Source organism: Chiroxiphia lanceolata, chromosome 8, assembly GCF_009829145.1.
Source record: "Chiroxiphia lanceolata isolate bChiLan1 chromosome 8, bChiLan1.pri, whole genome shotgun sequence".
Lineage (NCBI taxonomy): Eukaryota > Metazoa > Chordata > Aves > Passeriformes > Pipridae > Chiroxiphia > Chiroxiphia lanceolata.
In genome coordinates this window covers 28,368,334-28,390,967 of record NC_045644.1, presented here as the reverse complement: position 1 = coordinate 28,390,967, position 22,634 = coordinate 28,368,334, and the positions used below count along the sequence as shown (strand labels likewise).

The 22,634-nt window shown below is 37.8% G+C and overlaps 1 protein-coding gene across 6 annotated transcripts in view; it reads left to right on the top strand.

Moving 5' to 3' along the window:
• LDB3 (LIM domain binding 3) overlaps nt 1-17,748 on the top strand; it is a 121,548-nt gene extending 103,800 nt beyond the window's left edge. For all 6 annotated transcript variants that reach the window (XM_032694694.1, XM_032694696.1, XM_032694698.1 and 3 more), the window contains 5 exons: nt 5,707-6,010; nt 7,233-7,413; nt 9,614-9,734; nt 11,086-11,201; nt 13,148-17,748. In XM_032694694.1, the coding sequence (XP_032550585.1) occupies nt 5,707-6,010; nt 7,233-7,413; nt 9,614-9,734; nt 11,086-11,201; nt 13,148-13,237 (812 nt within the window). In that variant the 3' untranslated portion in view covers nt 13,238-17,748. The remainder of the gene's footprint in view (nt 1-5,706; nt 6,011-7,232; nt 7,414-9,613; nt 9,735-11,085; nt 11,202-13,147) is intronic.
• The last annotated feature ends 4,886 nt before the right edge of the window (nt 17,749-22,634 follow it).

Sequence of the window (22,634 nt, the reverse complement as noted above, 5' to 3'; positions counted from 1 at the left end):
AGGAGCCCAGTGACACTACAGAATTGATAAACTAGCTGAAGAATGCACAATTCAGGAATAAGATAAAATAAGTGGAGTTAGCTTGAGTAGAATGTATTTGCAAAATAGATAAGGCCAAATATTGAAATCCTCAAACTCAGGCTTACATTTGAAATAAAGAATAACGTATTCATGTACTTCATAATGCTTTGCTTCCATTTTCCAGAGGTCTGGTAACTGAAGGAATATATTTGGTTAGTCATTCATGTGAAAAATATGCTCCTTGATATTATTTTAATTCCCTTTGTATTAATGTGTAACAAATGGAGTGAAAGTCTAAAGCCATTGATGACCAAAATGTGAACCTTCAAAATGAGCAAATTAAATGAGGCAGTGATATAAGTCTAAATACAGTTCTGTTTCAAATTAAGGTTTTTCTGATCTTAGCAAGAGAACTAAAAAGTTGATTTATATCTTGACAGTCAAGTAAATATGAAAAGGCCAAGAATTCTAAGAGTCCTAAACTCTGTATTCTGTAACGGTCTATCTCTGGATCTACTGAAATTAAACAAACATAGAAATTTTACTTAGACATAAAGCACCCGGACAAGTCAATTGATTGATCTTTATATTTGAGACATAAAGGTGGAAAAAGCCAAGTGAGAAAAGAGCTATCATAAGCTATTTAAGGATCTCCAAGTAAATAAACCTTCAGTTTTTTCTCATTTGCTCTTAAGTGTGTCAGCATATATCGTGTTCTCACTGAAGGCAAAGGTTACTATTTTTGACTTGTAAAAGGAAAGGTGAAGACAGAGGATTTATTTCAATAACGCAAAAACTATGGCAAGTCAAAATATCTCCTAAATACACTGATTGATACTAAACCCTGTGCTTATTTGGGGGAAGTGTGAACTCCAGTTTTTAATATACAGACCTGCCACAGAAATAAATCTGCAGCTATTTGCAATTATTAGCTGTATCTGTTAAAGAAAAAGCTGGCTGTTGAACTCAGCTTGAAATAAGAGGCAATCCTTTTGTTTTCCCCTGGGTTAGGCATCTTCTCTGCACTTCCTTTTTCTTTGAAGTTCCTTATATTGCTGATTTTGAGCCCTATTACCTCCTAATAAAAGCTTAAGTAGGTGACAGAGAAAGAAAGTCTCCCTGTATTGTTCAGGAGTTTGAAACATCCAGTGAAGGATTCTGAAATACTTTCATAATTTAACACCAAGGTCACTGTGGGTCCCTTCCAACTTTGAATATTCTGTGATTCTGAGACTAAGGTACAAAAGAGATTGCAGATGGATATTTTACTGAAGATATTTGGGTCTTGTTTTGACACCCTTTTTAACTTTTATATGTTTGATGTAGTAGCACTTCACACTGGTTTTGGAATGTGACTTGGCCCTGGAGACAGTTGCAGTCCTGAGCAAATGGGAAACTGCCACTTGGGAAGAAATGGAGGAAACGGCATTTCCTGCCACAGACCTGAAAGATGAATAGTACTTAGAAACAAACCATCAAGACAGTTAAAAAACTTCCTCACCCAGCTTTGTCAACACATATAAATTCTGTTCTGCAGTGTAAAATGCAACCTCAGTCTGAGAGGACCAGCTGTTCTCAATTTATGACGTGTCAGAAAATACACCTTTTTCTTCCTAAGTGCAAACTTAGGCTTTTGCAATAACTGCACTCTCACTTAAACAAATTACATCTATTTTTGTGAATCCACTGTGTGAAAAGGCTGAAATAGTGGAGGTTGCTGGGAGAATTTGCAGTGTAGAAATTAGAAGTGGAATGTCTTTATGCAGCCATCAGTGTCCATGGGAGTGACATGACCGGCTTCCCTTAAAATGTGGGGCACCAACTTCCAGATTACAACACCTGCCAACAGGCCCATATATGCAACAGGAAGAAACCTGATTTAGTCACTAAAAGGATTTACAAGACTCTTTTAATCTGTCTCAGATTAGGAAAAAAAAAAAAAGAAAACAAACAGAAAAGGGGTAAATCTTGTTTACACTGAAACAAACCTCAAAATGAAACTGCATTGTTGAGTATCTGGCTCAGATGGGAGTAATCAGGAGGTCTAAACTTGACTAACCTAACTCACGTGGGAATTTTCTGCTGCTAAAAATCTTTGTTTTCTTCCTGTAGGAAAAGCTGTGAACACTAAAATCTTTTCCCTAAATTTCATGACCCTTTAAAATTTCATTTTTAAAAGGCATATAGACATCTCTTCTGAACAAGGTCCACTAGATGGCAGGGTATCCCTGTGTATTCCTTTCCCCTAGACTTTCCCAGACTGGGATAGCTCTTTCTCATATTCCAAGGAACTCAAACGCCAGTTTTGTGTCACGAAGTAACATGATACCTAAGTGTAAGAAAGCAGATCTTTCCTTTGAATCCCCACGTCCAAATAGGACTACTCGTGTATGCAGTGGTCAAGCATAAAGGCCTGATCTGCTCCTTTAGAAACTGGTAGACAGATTCCCACAGACCTTAATGAACTTTACACTGAAGCCTAAGCACCTTCATTACTAAAACAGCAGCCTACATATAATTTCATTTTTAATTCTTCTGAATAAGAATAGTGTCTCCTTATAAAGCATCATCTGCTCTGTCTGTCATCTACTGTGTTCTGTAACAGTGTACAGGAAAACTTTGAGCTTCAAGGATGTGGCCACTAAGTCTAGAACAAGCCAAATCAGTTGTGGTTATGAATTTAATTTGTTACTGAAAATAATAAAGAATAACTTATGTCATCTACTAACAAAGAAAAAAAAAAGGAAAATTGTTCTCACAATGTGAGCTGGTCTATGACTAAAGCATTTGAGACTACATAAATCTTTACTAAATGAGTCTTTGGTAACATATCTTTTTGTCTGGAGGGAAAATAGCCATTGATACTACACTGATGGGGAGAATTCCAAGTTCCCCGGAATCAAAGAATTGGCTTGTTCCTGCTGCTGCTAAGAGACCTCTTCTGCCATTCTCTCAGAATAAAAATAATCCCATTCATTCTTTCCTTCTCTAAGAGAATCTGAGGGGTGAGAGAAACAAGGTGATAGAGGTTAGTTCATTGAATTATTTAAAGTATTAATTTTTTAACAGGTAGTGGTCAGCTCATACAATACTGATATTTTAAGAATATATTCTCTGATATACTGAATCTTAGTACTTTTTCAGCAGCAAACAGCCCCTTTTTTCTGCTGCATATATGCTGAAAGACTTGGAAATACATAAACATGCAAGGTGAATGTGTATGGCAGTAGCTACTAAGACAAAAAAGTTGTTCAAATAAGCTTAGGGATACAGTTCTAAGATAATAAGATAATAATGCCTTCTTAATAACAACTGCCAAAATCTCAAAGTAAGTGAAATCTTTCTAATACATTGCAATGACACTATTTTAAATAGTTGCAGCTTGTTCATGGGGGAAAATGTATTGTAAGAAATCAAGCCTGTAAAATTAAATTACAACAGCTGAAAAGAAAACTCAGAGCAGTTGCAAACACCCAAGATTTGTCATTTTGCATTAATTCCTCTGGTACTTTCTTTCAGTAACTGGAAAAAAAATCCTATTTGGCTGCTTTATTTTACCGCAGCAAGTAGAAAAGACAGAGTAAAAATAAATAGAAGGTAAAGAGAATGAAAGACAAAGACTTTTCCCCAGTGTTTATCCTTCAAAGGGGTCTAGATTAATCTGAACCCAGATAAATCATATTCAGTCTGGAAAAATAGAACACCAACACCATGACATTAAGGAAGAAAAAAATGACAAACAAAGAGCCTGTAAGCTGAATTTAGTAAAGACAATAATAGAAAAAGACATCCTAAAAATGGTACCTGGACTGTATTTGTTCTTTCTTTCTGGAACTCTGGGTTTGAATATCTGCCCATTTTGTTAGGCCCTCTGTGGGATACACGGCCATCCTCTGCATGAACCACAGCTCACTTTTAGGGGAGGGAGAATCCTTTCACAAAATGAAGTGAGCTAGAAGTCACCTTATTTAATTAGAGAGGCTCATAGGTGGGAGCCTTTTGAACTCACCAATTAGAGATGAAATATTACCTTCTAATTTTGCCTATCTTAATACTGTAATACATAAATAGCAACAGCCTCGGGATCTAAAGAGATTGCATATAAACTCTGTTCTGAAATCTTTAAACACTGTCTACCGTTTCCAAGTAAAAAAAAAAAAAAAAAAAAACAAAAACGGAAGCCTCGAGCTAAGGTGGGATACAGTTTTTGAAGCAGAAACTTGTTGATACTGTAGAATAAGAAAGTTTTATCAAAAAAATGCATTAGAGTCAACTCTGACCTCGATAAAAAGATCATGAGGGTGATTGTAGTGCATTGATATATATGCAATTTAAGCACCTGCAAATTGCCAATAACAAGTGCAAGTTATTCCATGTAGCAGGATGTGGGCTAAGGGAGGAGTGTTAAGTAGAACATAATCTCACCACTTAATATCTCACTTAATTATTCAGAAAGATCCGTGTTAACACTCAGAACTCTCTTGGTTGAAATACCTTTCTAACTGCAAGCCCCTTAAAACTGTCCATGTTGTATTTGGTCATCATTTTATTGGCGCTAGGATCTCTTATGCAGAATGTCTGCCTAAACTGCTGCAGAACTGGCTTCTGTTCCTGAGTCTGTGCCCTCTCATTTGGGCAAAACACTTCAACTGTCCAAGCTTCTTTTCAGTCATTCTCTTTGTTTTCCTTGCAAAGGAAAACTGCTTTTAGTGCTCCTGTACTTGGCAGTAACTTCAGTCCTACATAATGCGAGATCTGATGTTTTAAACAGAGCAGGGCAATGGGAAAACTTGTTGGTATGTGCAGGCTGTAGCTCCTGCTTATTTTTACATGATAAAGCTCCACCCAAGATTAGAGCCTGGTGCACACAAACACAAGAGGCAGTCTGCACTGAAGATTTTATCTGATAGTCAAAGGGTAGAAAAAAGAAAGTGTAATATTCTATTTTATACACAGGAACTGAGACACAAAGATACTACACTTTGCTCAAAGTTATACAGGAAGTCTGTGGCAGAGCCAAGAACTGAACTGAGATCAGTCATAACCAGAAGTCTGGCCTTCCTCTGAGTGCTCTTGGCTTTGTCTTGCTGGTCATGTGAGCTGAATTGGCTCCCTCAGTATTGCTTCCAGTGCTCTCTGTCTCTGTGTTCCCTGTGTGAGCCTGTTTTTCTTCAGAAACCAAGGAATAAACCCACAAATGACAGATAACAGTGACATCTGTAGAAAATCTTGCATTTGAATAAATATAATGAGACCAAAAATTAAGCATAACTTATGAAAATTCTGAGGAATTCCATCTAAAGCTTTATTATATGATCTGGCCTTTCTGGTTTTAACCTGTCTTAAACAGATTATATGGCAGTCTTCAAAATTAACACAGAATTGTCATATCCATTCCTACTAGAAAATTAAGAGATGACCTTGAAAATGGTCTCCATAAAATCTGTAAAAGCCAGTAGGCAATGAGTTCTGTGATGCATGTGGATTAAAAGTCAGTAGTTGTGCTGATATCCTGGGCTTCTCTTCAGAATAAATGAGCAATAATGGAACAGACAATAATTAAGTATCATCTGAAGCTTTTACTTTTTGTGTGTCATGGAGTACCCTTTGGTAAGTATTGCTGTATTGCCATCAGAAGGAAAAGACTAAAATACTTCTTGGTTTCTTTTGGGATACTTAAAACAGCACCAGCACCAGCACCAGTTCATTCCTACACCCCAGCCAACACGGAGCCTGCAAGTCGCCCTCCCTGGGTAACAGATGACTCCTTTTCCCAGAAATTTGCACCTGGAAAATCCACCACCACTGTCACAAAGCACATCCTACCAAGGGGTGCTCCAGTGCCATCTCCTGCCTCAACCTCTGCTTACCCATCTCCAGTTCCAACTTCTTCCCAGCCTCCAATAGCCCGGGGAACAGTTCAGAGGGCTGAGCGTTTCCCAGCCAGCAGCCGAACTCCTCTCTGTGGGCACTGCAACAGCATCATTCGGTAAGGGCATGAGGTCTTCAAGAGGGATGAAGCAGAAAAAAATATCAGAGAGACTGGTTATTGTACATTAATATACAGTACCAGAGCCTAAGACTCTGTTAAATTACCCAGCAGGGATGTCTGTTGTCTGCCTCATTAATTTAACATTTCCAGAGCTCATTTTGTTATTGTGCGGTTCACTTTTTATCACTGCAAAGTTATACATGCTAATTGTTGGTCTCCTGGATGCTGTGGCAAATCACTGCTTGTTTTTTAAACAGGTTTCTGGTCCTAAGGTAACCCTTTGAAGGAGGTTTGTGCAACTTAATTAGAAGAGTTGGGGGGCTGGGGGCAGAGAGAGGGGATTATGGACAGAAGAACGAGGCATCATTTTGGAACAGCAGCCAAATGTAATTGTTGCTTTTGTGTCTGGAGAAAGATAATGCCTACAGTCTATTACCAGTGATTCATAGCATGCCTCTCCCTTCTCCTCTCCCAATTCATTGTGCTGGACCAGTGCCTACTGTTAGCCCGTGGACTGCTATCCAACTTTAAGTAATCCATGTTTAATGACAGTCTTCCCCACTAAAAGGAGCTAGTTTGGTGATGTAGAAATGCTGATTATTGCTCTTTATGTATTCTGAAATGGAAATACTCCAGTAGTAATCTCTATATCTAACTACAATCACGAGTCAATCACCAAAATGAATTTAATGTGTCTTCCACATAATGAAACAGTAAGTTGTCATCTGATAATCTGGCATTTCCAGAACATGCTACATGCACTGCTCTCAGATGAAAAGAAGGCAGGAGACTTGAGGAGCTATTGTGAGGTGTGGATGTGTAGGTCTAGGAAGTTGCTTGTTATTTGATGCTTTCAAATAGTAGTATTATGTTCTATGTTGCAACCCTTGGCATTTTCCTGTTGTCTTTGTGCTGCTTACAAAGGCCTGTTATAGCTATGCAGATATGAAAACAATTGATGATTTTTCCAACAGTTCTCTATAAATCCAGTGTATGTGACCAAGTAATAATGAAATGTTTTAACCAATTAGCAGTGTATATGAGTAATGGTCTTGAAAAAGGCCATTTCTGTTCAGGCTTCTGGATGTTTTTAATGTGCACCTCATGGTTCAATTAGAATGCTTCTTACACATGTACGTGGTGTCTGACGAGGTGGGTTTGCAATCAGGGTCTTCCAGTCTTTTTGCAATACAAATGAGATAACCATGATTGTTTGCAGAGGTCCCTTCCTGGTAGCCATGGGTCGCTCTTGGCACCCAGAAGAATTCAACTGTGCTTACTGCAAGACATCCTTGGCTGATATGTGCTTTGTGGAGGAGCAGAATAGTGTGTACTGTGAGCGCTGCTATGAACAGTTCTTTGCACCAACCTGTTCCAGGTGCCACACTAAGATCATGGGGGTAAGAAAGCAACAATAACCCTTTCTCCAACTGTGTGGATCACTGAAGTAGTGAAATAGTTTAGACTGTAAGCAATGAATGTAGATATTTTATTATTTCCTCCTTTTTAAGAATTATTTCCCAGCTTGTTGATTATTTCAGAATGAGAAACATATTATTTTATAATAATTTTAATCTATCTGAACTCTTGGATATTTCTGTAGTTTATTCAACTCACAGAATATGTAATCCAGTTACCATCTCACTGAGTGTAAAGTAAGTAACACTTTCTGGGTAGTTTTTTGCTATCCAATACACACTATGTTACTTTTATCCCTCTGTTCCTGATATTTATAGTAAGAGATTTGAACTGGGCTTTTATTTCTTACACAGGGCTTAGTCAAAATTTCAGTGGAGAAGTCAGTGATGTTGGGAGGAGGCCCATTGCTCTTGCTGCACCTCACTGGTAGTTACCAACACAGCTGGCTTCTTATAGTTAAGAAAATACAGAACAAATACAAAGACTGAATTCCAGAAAAACCAAAAATACATGCCACTTTTGTGCTAAAGTACTTATATACAAGTAAATGTACAACTAAATTTGCTCTCCATATAGCTTAGATGGTGATGAGGTTGGAATACCATGAAATAATTTCAGCAGTGTATTTGGACATGCAGTTGTAGTGAGTATATGACATGATCCTCTTAAATGAGGAAGCCAGGAGTACTACTTTGGTTTTTCACCGCTTAGCTGTCACCTTTGACATCTGTCTAAATGTTTGCATTGACAGACTAGATGCTCTTCTCTGCAATTGCCAATTAGGGATGGCAGCATCAGACATTGATGGTGAAGCTCTGGCTCCAACCAAACCAAGTCTCATTTGCTACTGCAGCAGTAGGAGTAATTTTACAGCAGAGTACTGACTTAAGTTACCTAATGAATGCTGGCACAAAGCAGTTTCCCATTATGGATTTTCATCAGGAAAGCGGCAAAGATGCCAGCTGCCTCTATTTATATTATTAAGATTTCTCAAGCTATTTTTTGCTTCTTACTTCACTGACGTTCATAAATGAATCCAAACCTATTTATCAGTGATGGTTGCTTTGCAAACGGTAACAGAAGTTAATGAATCTCAAATGGTGATTCTCTAATAAGATATATGGCAAACCTAAATTAGAGTATTTTGCCTATTCACTGGATTAAAAGCATGGAAGAGGACTTCGATCCATTTTGTCATAATCAATGGACATTAAAAATAATCTTTAGAAGAGAATCAGAGTCTATGTATATAATTGGAAGCAGCAAAAAATAGGATGGAAATTCTCAGCTGGTATAAATCAGAGCTCTTTCACTGAAGTTAACAAAGTTAATTTACACCAGTTACACAGCTGGTCCTTTGAAATCTGGACTGTTTGACAGAGATACACTGTCAAACATCATCCTGGGCACATGTAAGATTGAACAAATTAGCAGGTAACTGTGCATTAGAGCTCAGTACAGCAGCTTTGGGGCTTGGAAGGCTTCTGTAGGACAAACGAATGAAGCAGTGATAGAGATTGCTCCATAAAGAAGTCAGAAGCTGATAAAATCTAGATGCTCAGTTTAAGAGAACATCAGTTGCACAGAATTAGGGTTTTTTGGGCTAAACACATGGTCTAGGAACAGACACACAGGGTCATTTTTACTAAGTTTACATAAGTTAAAATCTAAGAACTTTTTTTTTTTTTAGATTTTCACATTAGTTTGTGAATCGTTCTTGTAAGAAGCATAAAGAAATTGCTACATTATCTAAACTGTTTTGAAACAACAGACTTAAATCACTTATTCTTGGTCTTAGAGAGAAAATCACCCTTTAAAATTTATTTAACAAATCATATTCTTGCACTGAAGAGTTCGTACTAGTCGTGACAAAACAAAGGAGAAAATAATCAGAATCTTTGTGCAGAATCTCTCCTGCAACAGCAACTGGGCATGTTGATACAAACAGCTGGCTGAACCATATTTTGGCAAATACATCGTTCTAGAAAGTTTGCAGTCCTATTTCCTCTTTCTTTCCAGAAGGAGTCCAATTTCTGTCATAATTATTTCTTTTGGGGAAGGAAATTGGCTGATAAAGAAGGGAAGAATGTAGAGCATCTCTGCCTTGTGTTAATTCTCCGGTAGGTTCTTGCAGGGCTTGCTCTTCTGCTGGAGATTTTTGTTTGTTTGTTTGTTTTACAGGAAGTGATGCATGCCCTAAGACAGACTTGGCACACAAGTTGCTTTGTCTGTGCTGCTTGTAAGATGCCTTTTGGGAATAGCCTGTTTCACATGGAGGATGGGGAACCATACTGTGAGAAAGGTATGGCAAACTGGAAAGTTCTGCTCATAATCATGTGCTTCATGTTCGTGGAAGAAACCTAAGAATAAAGCAGCTGATGAAAAGATAAAATCAGTTACCCATCCAACATGGATTTTGTTTCCACTCTCCACATATACAAGCGTTTCTGTCTCTGTATTTTTCTCAAGTTAATGTGATAGAATAGCTGGTCTTTGCCTCAGTGTCCCAGAATGCCTCATCTCACTTCTCTGCCTTATGTATTATGATACTTTGCATTTCTCTTCCTACACCTTTTCCCCTGTCCCACTCCCTTCCTTGGCAGATTCTGCTCGCTAGAAATGAAAAATTATTCCTTTAGGGTTGCCCACAATCTCTCTATTGAATCACTTGAGTTATGATCTCTGATGCTGCTGCCTCGCCCTAAAATTGTTCAACCACCATATATGAAAAGATAGCTCTGCACAGATGTGCAACACATGGTAGTGCAGATTTTGTTTTTCTGGCTGCTGCAACAAATGAGCTCCTTCTTGCCAATTAACAAAGGAAAAGGCCAAGTTTTCCCAAACTATGGGAAGAGTAATATGGTTTAATAAATAGTACTTGCCATGCAAATGAGCTGCCTGACATGGGAGGGAGGGAGGTTAAGGTTTAAGTGATATTCCCTCTGTATCCCCTTGTCCATTCAAAGAGCCTCTGGCCTACTTCTCTCTGGAGATTCCTTCCTTATGGTTTATACAATTCAAATTTTACAAATCAGAGTAACTCTTAGTAAAAACCACACAGCTGAACTGACTGGGCATCTACCTTTTAAAATTGGAGGTTTTGTCATAACATCTAATGACTCTCATGAATTCCATCTACCTTTAGAATTTCCACTAATCTTTTTCAATGTCAAGCCTTTCCCAAGTGCACTTGATAATCAAAGTAAAGATGTACTAATCAGCCAGTATGGGGTTATCATAATATTCTCTCAATGCAGAAAGAACATAAATCCAGTGATGAAAACTTGTAACATTCCCTGGCCATTAGACTCTTTTGTATGACCATATTTGTCCTTATTAATAGATTCCACATACATTAAAGCTAATTTAAAAGTAATGTGAGAAACATAAGTTCAAATTCCATGAATTTTTTTCTTTGTCTTTTAGATTTGTGATGACAAATGTAATACTGATGTGGAGTTTTGAACTGAGTTTGTATTGAAAAAACAAAAGAAAATAACCAAATTTCAGCATGAGTGTTTCAGTGAATGTAGTTGGAAACTGAGCAAAAACAATCAAAAGATTCATTGTCTGGAAACTTTCTATTTCTCTTGGATTTAATACAATGACATTAAGAGTTTGTTCTAAGTTTGCTTTCTGTTTTATTTTAGATTATATTGCTTTGTTCAGCACAAAATGCCATGGCTGTGATTATCCTGTTGAAGCTGGAGACAAATTCATTGAAGCTCTTGGACACACTTGGCATGATACCTGCTTCATTTGTGCTGTAGGTTCTACACCAAATACTGTCTCATTCCTTTATACTCCCAAATTGTGTAGTAACATCAGAAAGCCTGAAAGCAGGAATGACTAACATACGCTTAAAGATGTGGAGGGATGGAATTTCATTTTACACTTGCAGATGGAGAAGGATGGGAGTAATTTCTCTTCTCCTCCATAAACTTTTACTAGAATTATGAAATTTGACCGTCACAAGTGATTGTTTTCTGATAAAACATCCAGTTTTAGAGAGTACATACAGCAATACATACCACTATTGCTGTTACTCTTTCCAGTGTTTACCAAATAAAGATAGAGCAAGACTGAAAATAAATTAACACCATACTGAACAGCATAGCCATAATCTTACTTAAAAAGCAGCAAAGTTTGTCTTTCCAAGCAGAAAGCTTGTTGAAACTTGCAAAAAGGAGTCTGTTTAGAGAGAATGAATAGTAGTTAGCACAGAAGTTGGTCAAACTCATCAATCTGTGGTGTGCACACAGCTATAGAGGGTGGCCATATTCCCACACTCTGCACACAAAGCAGAAAAATCCATATGATAGAAGTACTTTCATCTGGTTCTAATACTGCTGTGCAGCTCTACAACATAGTATTCCTAAAGTGATAATATCTAGAACCTCTAATTAGCTAAAAATAGTATGTTGGCCACGCCAAACTGACAGTGACAATTTCTAATGTTTGTTTAACTCTAAAATTTACGTTGAAGAGTTGAAAGTATAGAAATGTTTATAAATATCTAAAGCTAAACTAGCTGCTGGTCTCTCAGGGGTACATGGAAGTGAGTGACACAAAAGTGTCTTGTGAAAACTGAAGTATTTTGGAAATTCTAACATAGGAAGAGAGTTTCCTTCACAAACTGAGAGCTATTAATCACTTATAAATATTGATCACTTATAAAAGACACTTTCTCTGAATATTTCATGTTCTTTTTTTGCTCGTTCATTTACTTCAGCTACCCAGTTTTCTGTGGAGGTGATAGTTTTATTATGCCTCACAGTGGGGTTTTTTTTTAGGACCTAACTTTATTTCTTTCAATGGGTTAAGTCAAATGCAAATCAACACATGACTCCTGATTTCTAAGATGCTATCCTCATATCCTGCAACATGCAGTAGCACATCTGATGTTGCCACCTAAGCCTGCCATAAGCATTAGGGACAATGTTTACTCTTACTTCTAGATTGTGATGTGTTGCCTGCCTTAAGTGCTTCTAGTCAACTCTGACCTTGCAAGTGGTGTTGCACTACCCTGTGCAGACACCTGAGCAATTCCAGGGCAGTCAGAGCTGACCTAAACCCGGGCTGCCCCGCCCCAGCTGTGCATTCTCACCTGCTTTGTTATGTCAACACCGACACCTAAGGCAGCCAGGCAGAGAACTCTGGGGTTGCAGAGTAACCTGGTAAGAATAAGTAATTAGTATTCAGTGATGGCTGTCTAAATGACTCACTCCTTGATCACATAAGTGCCAGTACCAAGAAAAAGTGCCAATAGAGGTGGGTATCTAATGGTCTCATGAAAGGCTGGTGCCCCTGGGAGCATGGCACCTCACCAGAGCCTTTGGGAAGTCCTGTGCGTGTTAAAGGATCGGAATCAGGGTCTGAAAGTCAGAGCATGTGCTCCAGTGTGCCAACATCCTTTGACAGTCTACACAAACACTGCTTGGATGTGTCAAAGCTGCCCAGGGGATCGTGTACCAGTAAACTTAGTGGGCAGGGGTGTCAGGAAAGTACAGATAGGAGAGCTGATGCAGACCAGAGCCTAACCTCAGTGTGGAGTAGGAAAACTACCAAGGCATGCACTTTGATCCAGGAAATCAAATGCACTTCTAGCAATGAAATGCATGGGCAGAAGTACATTTGAAATTGATAGTCACATCTATCTCACTCTTTTTTTCCCCCTTAATTATTCCTGATTGTGTTTATTATTAATTCTAGGTATGCCACGTGAATTTGGAAGGTCAGCCATTCTACTCCAAGAAGGATAAGCCTCTGTGCAAGAAGCATGCCCATGCCATCAATGTTTAAAAGAAGAGTTGGTAGTCAGTAATGCTGGGGTAAAACAGATGACTAACTGGGCAATCATAAAGTTGATAACCATGGCTAGCATTTCCCTTGGTAAAAGCTAGGCAGTTGGTACTTCAGAAGTTTAACTTTATCCTCTTTCATAAATGCAGAACGTGCTTTTTTTGCAAGGTTCACATGAAAACCTGCTGAATGAACAGTCAAAACCAAATGAACTAATGAACTAGTCTGTTATTAGAGCAACAGTTGGGGAAAATCTTGAAATTAACTGAAAACCTTAATATAAAAAGTAATGTGCAAATACAGTTTCAAATGAACTACCCACAGCAGTTTTACTGCTTAGACCACACACTGGTGTTTAAAAACAACTGGAAAAATCCTTTTGTAGTAAGTCATTTTCTTTCACAGCAAGAATGAGTAAGTGCCATATGTACAGTCATCTGTAGAACCAAAGGCCATAGCTTTCAAAGGGAAATAAATAGATTAGGGCTTCCTCTATGAAAGTGAGTGCTATTCCATTATGTTGTGGTGCTACCTCATAGCATCAGATATTTTAGATTCTTTCCAAATAAGAAGTCTGCCTTGAATTCCTAAGTAGCTGGGAAGCCTAGGTGACAATCCATAACAGTTTGAAAATGAAGTGGAAACGGAATAACGCCTCCCATAACCCAGTAAGATTAAAAAAAGCGTGCTGGGTCAGCCTTGCCAGGGCACTTGGCTTATATGTGCTCAGTAGATCAGTCCACTTTCAAATCATAATGGAAAAGGGACAACTGGCTTTCTCCAAATTGCTCTGACATTGAGTGGAATAGAGCTATCTGGAAAGGCCAACTTTTAATTCGAAATCAGTTTTCCTTTCCTCTTGAGGAAAAAAAAATAAATTTAAAGTCTCTTTGAATTCTAATTCCCATTGATACCAGAGGGAGGTAGAAATCTACATCTGAACCTTCACATTGATGAATACAGAAGAAACACATCCATCTAGAACAGCCAGGAAGTGGAAGATTCCCTATTCTATCTCACATAATTAGGAAAAAGACATATTTTTTTCCTATAGTAAATTAACATTGATTAAAAATTCATAAGGCAGCAGGCACACACTCTGTATTACTTTCCTTAGTTTAAATGCAACACATCATTAATTGTAGCAGTCTTTGCCATTGTAAAACAGTAGCTAAGTTCTGACAATTAGGATAACCATACAGTCACCTTTTCTAAGAACCATACAGTCATCTTTCTTCTAACATTTTAAGAACAACTCTCAAGTTGCTCAAACAGTTATTTATAGAACATTTTTTTGGATTTTTTTCAAATGAGCAAAACTTGTAGTACTGATAACACTTCTGATTTTTTAAATAGCAATTACTTTTATACTGGAGACAGCAGTTCTGTCTGATGGAGTTAAGATGGAAAGTCTGATCACTATTCAAGTTTTATTAACTCATTTAAGTGAGAATTACGATGTGTGTGTTGACAGCTTGCAGTACTGACAGTTTGGAATTAGTATTTCTGAGGCTGAGGATGCATTCTGTGGGCCACATGCTGGTGCCATCTGCACCTATTTTACCTTGTGCTTTGAGCAACAAAAAATTACATAACATTGTCTGCCTTGCCCTTCCTATGGGTAATGCCCATTTTAAGATATTTATGTGTCTCTCAAGGAACGAAAAATTGTCCAAAGTTTGGGAGAGGAATAAAAGAAATTTGGAGTTCTAATATGAGAGTTAACTTAGCTGCAGGCAGTTTGCATCTTGGACAAAAATAACAAACTGAACTGCCTGTGGCAGTTTTGACATGTATGACTGGTATTTATTCAGTAGGTATCTTAGTTTTCACTGATCTTAGCAGTGATCTGACCTGAGTGCTACAGGCTCAGATTTTTGTATGCATGAATTAGTCTAAAACACTAGTACATTATATGCAAAGCCTTTTTTTTTTCTATAAGCAAGCAAATTTTCTGTTTTCAGTCGGTGCTGGGCTGGTATGAATATGGTTCCACAGATTACAAAATCCAAAGATCTGGCTCACAATATTCTCCAGAGGAATAAATAGTAATTATGGAAGTTAAATATTTTTTTCCACCCCTAATTTGACTTCATTAAATACATTTTCACAACAGTGAGAAAATTCTAGATTTTCTTTTCATTTTTCAATGTCATTCTACAAAATGATGTCATTATCTGTTATTTGAGAGAATTCATATCAGCATACTATATATACTAAGACTGCATTGAAGATATTCTTTAGACAGATTTCTGTGTTACCCAGTGACTGGGACTAGTCTCTGACTGCAACATCAAAACAGGGAGTCAGGCTCCATGGGAAGACACAAAATGATAGGGCTTGTGGTGGAAGCCTCAGGAGAATTTCAGGAGGTCTTTCACCTCTGATGTGCACGTGTGTGTGTGTGTGTGTGTGTGTGTCTCATTCTCCCTCTACTTTCCCCCTCAATGTCCCTAAAAGCTTCCCTGGCAGCGTGAAGGATGAAGCATTCTAGGATATGGCCAGAGCTGGAGGGCTGCAGCTTGAGCAGGGCTACAGACTGGGAGATGTTTTGATAGACACAGCGTGGCTGAGACTGTCCCTTCTTGAAGTCCACTGAGGAGCCCAGACTGGCAGCTGGAGTTGCTGGCTTGGACAGGGCTGTGGGAGACAGGGCTTTCAGTGTGGGCAGGGGAAGGGGGGCTTGGGTCAGAGAAGGCAGAGCTCCTGCAGCAGCCAGAATGTGGGGGCTCTGGGGACCTCTGGGTGAGTGTAAAAAGGTAAGGGAAACCCTTCCTGAGGCTGGGGTTGGAGTGGGGGGAATAGCCAGGTAAGGCCGGTTTCACCAGGCTGACATGTTAGGTAGTTGGGGTGGGGCAGAGCGGGAACAGAGGTGGGGGCATAGCCAGGATGACTCACTACAGTCAGGGAAAGGGCTTGAATTAAGAAATTAGGGTACAAGTAGCTCACAATAGCCCAGAGAGGTGCTGTGAGTATGTACAGAAGAGGTGAGTGAGGATCCAATCCCAACGTACTAAACCTGAAGTCAGCGCTGCAGAACAGTGAACGCAACATCCACAAGCAGAGCTGAGCTGAACTCGTGGGGTGGCAACAGCGAAAATGCAGCAGCACAGACTTCAGTGGGAGCTGTACTGGCTTGAGAGAATCCTGAAAATTTCCTTCTCAATGGGAGCCGTACTAACTTGAGAGAGTCTTGAAAATTTCCTTGGGCAGATAACCTGCACTGTAGCACATGCCCTGACTCCAGCTGGTGTCTGAGCAAGTGAGATTAAAGCTAGTTTACATATCACTATATGAGGTGCAGTGGTATCTCTGAATGAAGAACAGAGATACCCTGAGGATTATCATGTAATAAAAATTTCCTGTTATGACTTGTGCTGCTTCATAATGTGGTCCAAAAATAGGGAATCCACGTACCCGCCCTTGATATCTATATTAAGATATAATTTTTGCACATATCTGAATCAGAAATTTTTGAATAATGTAGCATTTTAGCTTTCACAGGGGTAGGATACCACATAACTGCTGATACTCTTCTGCCACATGTCACCTTTGTGATATGGAGAGTGTAAAATGCATATATATAATATATATGTCTGAAATTCAAAACATGGCCTTTCAATTATCACTGAACATAATGTTGTACAAAAATATGCAAGGTTAATAATGTGTACTTGTTTATGTTTTATGTCTTGTAATAGAAACCTGGGATGAGTCCTAAGTTCCTCTGAGTATTTCTTTTCATTCTAATTAATGTGGGGTTTTACCTAATAAAGCAAAGATACTGTACCTCTGAATGATCAATTAAAAAGACCAGTCTTTCATCTAACAAAAAGTGCTCAATAACTTTTCAGTCTAAGGCTTAAAAAACTATCTTAATGCTTTTCTCTCTTTTTGTGTTCTTTCTGAAGAACAAGGTAAATTAAATATTTCCAAAGAGGACTGCTTTTATTATCTAGGCAAAAAAAACCAGTCTTAGGACTTCTTTTTTTTAGAAGTTAATTTTTACTATATTGGATTCACACATTACACAGTTCTAAAATCAATTCAAAACAAAGAAAAATATTTTTTTCTTGGTCCTTCAGTGGTCAGTATTTTGGGTGAAATGTTTTATTAAAGATTATTTGTATTTATGTTTAATAATGTGAATTTCCACAGCACTGAACACACTTATTAGTGTCTAATGCTGGGCACGCTAATGTTTGTTTGCCAGACTCGTCTCCTGGTAGCGGATATTAATTTGTTTAGTATTTATAAACATCAGAATTTGAAACTGAGTGATTTATTGCCTGCAGTGATCATATATTAGAAGTCTAGGTTTTATAATATATTGACATATTGACTTGATGCCACAAGTGCCCTTGGTTTTAGATATATATTTTTTCCTAAGTTCCTAGTTATTTCAGAACAGAATATAGTGTGGTTTATGAGATGTGAGTAACTACCTTGCATGGATTATCTGTGCCAAGATGAATAAAACAGTCTAGTAATAAAAGCAATGTGCAAATACAGTTAAAGCTTTATGATTTGGGCATATTTATTAATATGGCATGTGAACAGCTGACAGCTTTCAGCCATGTAACACTGATAAGAAAACATACACAAGCTTGTACTCTCTACTTCAGACCTGAAAATAAAAAGTAAAAGCATTGGTTTCAGCGTTATTGCTTATCAGTCTTGAATATTTTATTAACCAAATAATGTTGTTTTAAACAAACAAATATCAGTATGCTTAAGAAATGTAGTGTTCTAACAGTAAAGTCTTAGCAAGACCTTTACAGTCACAGACCTTATTGTGTCAACAAACACTGTTTATGGTAACTTTGTAAGGAATGGGCAAATTCTGTCTTAAGTTACATCGATGCATCTGCAAACAAAGTTTGACTGCATAAGTTCAGGTAGATGTTCTTCCATTCCTTAGCAAAAGTTATTTTAAATAATACACAAAATGTTTTAAACATCCTCAGTGAGCTCTAGTGCCAAGAAATACTTCCAGATGCAAGGATATCTTCATATAACAGGGTGTTTTTTAAAAACAGCCATTTTGTGCATTCCTGATTCACGCTCCTTAGGAAGGCAGGCTTTTTAGAGATACCACTAAGTACATTAAACCTAATTAAGAAGTTAGATGATAAAGAGACAGACTTGGCTTCAGATGGCATTACAAAGTACAGCATCAGGAATCACAGCTGTGTGCACTTTGATTTTATTTTACAGCCCTGATTTTCTGTTTATAATGTGGGTAATGAAAAACAATTCGAAAGAATGACCAGATCACATTGCAATATTCTGCCAGTTCAAGATCGCTGGTTTTCAGGTTGTCTGTTCAGACCTTTAACCTTTGCACAAGACAGTGGTTCCTAAACTGTGCCCTGTGATCCCTGGAAAGCTCAGCTGTCGGAAGTGGAAGCAACAGAGGCACAGGCATAGCCCCGTGCCAGCTAAGAGGGAACAGGGCAAAGTTCAGTAGGAAAGGACATGGTGCAAAATAGCTTGACAGGTCTTGCATTGAGAGATTCTTAACAGGAGACACATTATTACTTGCTCTGAAGAAAATGGTGATTTCAAAACTATAGGCCTTGGCATTATTCCCCCCCCCAACCCCAATCATGCCTCTTGAATTCAGCCAGTTTCTGTTGATTAAGGAAGGAAGGAATGTGTGAATAAGATTGCTGAAACCATTATTGAATACACAATGAAATGCTTTGTTCTCCCAGCCAAATCAGAGCTATGGATGAGATTCAGATTATATTCAGGCATAAATTCTGTGCTGTGTGCCTATAAAACATGCCCTTGGATAGCTGTTAAAATACAGTTCCTCCTCCTCTTAGGAAGATTACATCAAAAGAAAACAGTAACAAACGTGTGTTGTACTAATAAGGACTGTCAGGCTGAGTCACAAGAATCTTCTATGCAGTAAGGACAAGCAGAATGATTTTTTTTTTTTTTAACAAAGCTTAACTTTTGAACAAAACATTTTTCTTTTAAAAGTTTCCAGATTTTAACTGTTAGGGAATAATAAATTAGTATGCATAAGGTATCATTAATAAATCTGCCTCTACTGCAAAAGTATTTTCTAATCTTACTGCTTTAAAAATCAGGTTATTTTCATTAATGACAAAGGCGTTATGGAAATTCTTCTGCTTCCACTTAGTTTTACTATGTGTAGTGTTACTGAAAAAGAGAGGAGGTCTTTCTAAAACAGAATTAATTATTCATTTTCTTTTAATTAGAAGATATAGATAAAAATACAACTTTGAATTGAATAAAGGTGATGGTTCTTCCAGTGCTTGTGGAATGAATAGTGCTTGCTACACTAAAGCCAGGAAACTTACTGTTCTTCTAGATTGTTTGGGGAAGTTTAATAAATATCTATAGCTATAATTAAATATCTCATTTCAGAACAAAGGAATGATTTACAGGGTTTAAATTATTTTAAGATGTAGACTGGAAAATAATATTGGGATTGAGGTTTACTTTTATTTAAAGAAATCTTAATGTTGATTAATGCAAGCATTCCTATGTGCATGTATGGAACATGTATATGGATTGAAACACTCAGAACTGAGCCTCTGACTTCCTTTAAGTGGATGTGTTTCATACCTGAGGTATTTGAGCCTAAACTGTTGTCCTATAGTTCATTTATTAGATATAGCTTAAGAATAATGCATGGAACTGAGTGCACTTAGAGACCTAGATTTTGTTATCTGTTAGGTATTTGTGCTTTATGAGGTAACATCTCTAGACTTCTGATAGCATAGAAGATGTGGGAAAAGAAAAAAAGGGCACACTTTCCAAAATCTGGCTTCATATATATATATATTTAAAAAAAAAAAAAAGGATTAAGGAATACAATTTTTATTTGTGCATTAAAAACAAAGACCAGATACATTCTTTCACAAACAAATGTTTTTCTGCTGCACCCATCACATTCCTTGACACATTTTCATTTTCTTCCTGCAAATTTTTCCCTGTACTGATTCTGAGGATATCTCAGATTCCCCTGTGATTAATGCACAGGCAGAAGCCTGCCCAGTTCCTGTGACTGACCCAGGCCTGGAAACTGGGGGGTAAAAAGTAATAGAATGGGCTGAGGTGGCAGTGTGAGTGTACTCAGCTGCTGCCTCCTGCAAATCCCTTACTGAGACTTACTGAGATTCGTTGTGGGTACACCATATATATGACACTAATTGAAAGTTTCTGCTTTGTTGCATGTGCACCACACAGCATCTACTTCTGGCCAAAAAATCCTTGCAAGAAATGTGATAGTGCAAGCCAGAGCTTCAGGTTCTAGCTCTGGCATCAAATAGAGCATACCTAAATCTAAGCTGTGTTGATATAAAATAATGACAGAGCAGAGTTTTCCTTTCAGATTGTATTCCCACTGCCAGCTGCTGCAGCAAAAGGAGAACAGGGCTGTAATGTTTTGTGGATGGTGATTTTCTGCCCTCTGTTATTATGTAAACCAGTTTCTGGAATGTGAGCTCTTCTGAGCTGCCATTCTTCTGCATTGTGACACCAGACTGAATTCAAACTTGCAAGATTTCAGTTCATTTGGCAGAATTTACTTATTCTCACATTTTCCTCGTGTCACTTATTCGGCTTTGTGTTACACAACCTAGAATGGACTGGAAACAGGCTGGTGGTGGTAATTACACCTATGCACATAACCACAGGTTAGGAGGCACATGCTGAGAGATTAAATTCTCAATACATAACACATTTTGCACCTTTTATAGACTTATATGGCTAGTGGTTGTTGGAGCCTTCATTGATCTCCTAAGCAGTCCCAGAAGCTGCTCTCTGTTCAGAAGTTCTCTAAAAAGAAAGAGTCAGTGTTATTAAAAAGTAGATATTAAAGTTTGGGGGTAGTATATATCCTTAGGGTCCATATTTGCCTATTTAGTACAACCTCAAACAGTTTTTGTTCCTGTGCAATTCTCACAAAAAAAAAAAATAAATTAAAGAATGCATAGCAGAGGGCTGTTACTACTCCTCCCTAACTCTGGGTAAGAATCCTCATTCCCCTCCAGCTTAGGGAAATTCACTGGCACAGAAAGGTATAAATTACATCTCTGCGTGCCAGCTGCAGAGAACCTGGCCACAAATCCTTCAGCTGAGACTATTTTATACATTCCTTTAAAGGAGAGTGACGAAGGTTTTGCTTTCTCTGATCTTGTAACATAAAAAATATCGATAGAACAATCTATAAGTCAAAGGATAGTTAAGTAAATGTTTATTTTAGACTTACATTATTAAGTGCAGCTACTTAAAAGTGAATAATTGCTATCAAAGTGGGCACACGTGAAAGTAGTAAAATGAGATAAAAATGAAGGAGAGTGAAAAGGCAAGGAAAAAAGCGGCTTTCAGTGTAACAATTAACCACCCAATCTACCCTGCCTTTATTCACTGCAGGATAATTCATTGTAACTGAATTAGTGGTGAAACATTCAGTAATAGGCCTTGGTAAGGAAATAGGAGCAGTGTATCAGGATATCCTTTTTCCGCCCCGGAGTACCAATACTTTCAATTTTATATACAACGGAAGTAATTAATTGTAACACAAAGAAGCCCAGCTGTGTTTCCTGATGGTCACACAAGCAACAGCTACTATTGTTTAGCATTTTGAGTACGTACAGTGAAAGCTGCTCAACTGCTTTTTGGGGGGGATTTAATTTCCATTAGTAGCTTTTGAATGCATAGTGGATTATTAATATGCTATTATCTTAGATCCAATCCTGCATCCCTAATCAGGTAATTTTTTGCTGATGCCAGTGAGAGTTTAAACTGTATTAGGTACAGCTGCCAAATGTGGAGATTTGCAGACACAGGCAAATTTCTCACTGGAAGCAAAGGGAATTGTAGACTGTTTCTGAGGATTTGCTTTTATTTGTATCTTTGACTTGTTCAAGTTGCAGTTTCAGTACATATTCAAGTATCTTACAGACTAAAAGAGAAAAGCTTCATGTCCATACCTTTAACTTCATCATACATTTTCAGGCATTTTAGCTGACTGCTGTGACTGAAATACAAGTATATCCTTTTATTATTTAGTAGATCTATGTTATCTTAGTTTTGCTAGAATATGAAAAAAACCAAGAGAGTATTTTGCTGCATTTGTTCTTACTTCACAGCAATGCATTCATGTTTAAAGATAGGATCAGACTGAGGAAAAAAAAAGGATATGATGAAATTATTTAGTTCATTTATTTTGTAAAGAATTCAGATCTGTTTCATTCTAACAAGCTTGGAAGAACATAGCATTTCCAGTCTCATAAATGTCCATCTTCATAAATCTCTACAGTATCCACCATTACAGGTGCCAGAAACACATCCATTTGAATCCATGCCTCCTGAGGACAAAGTTGTTATAAACAACAAGACAGAAATTTTCTGT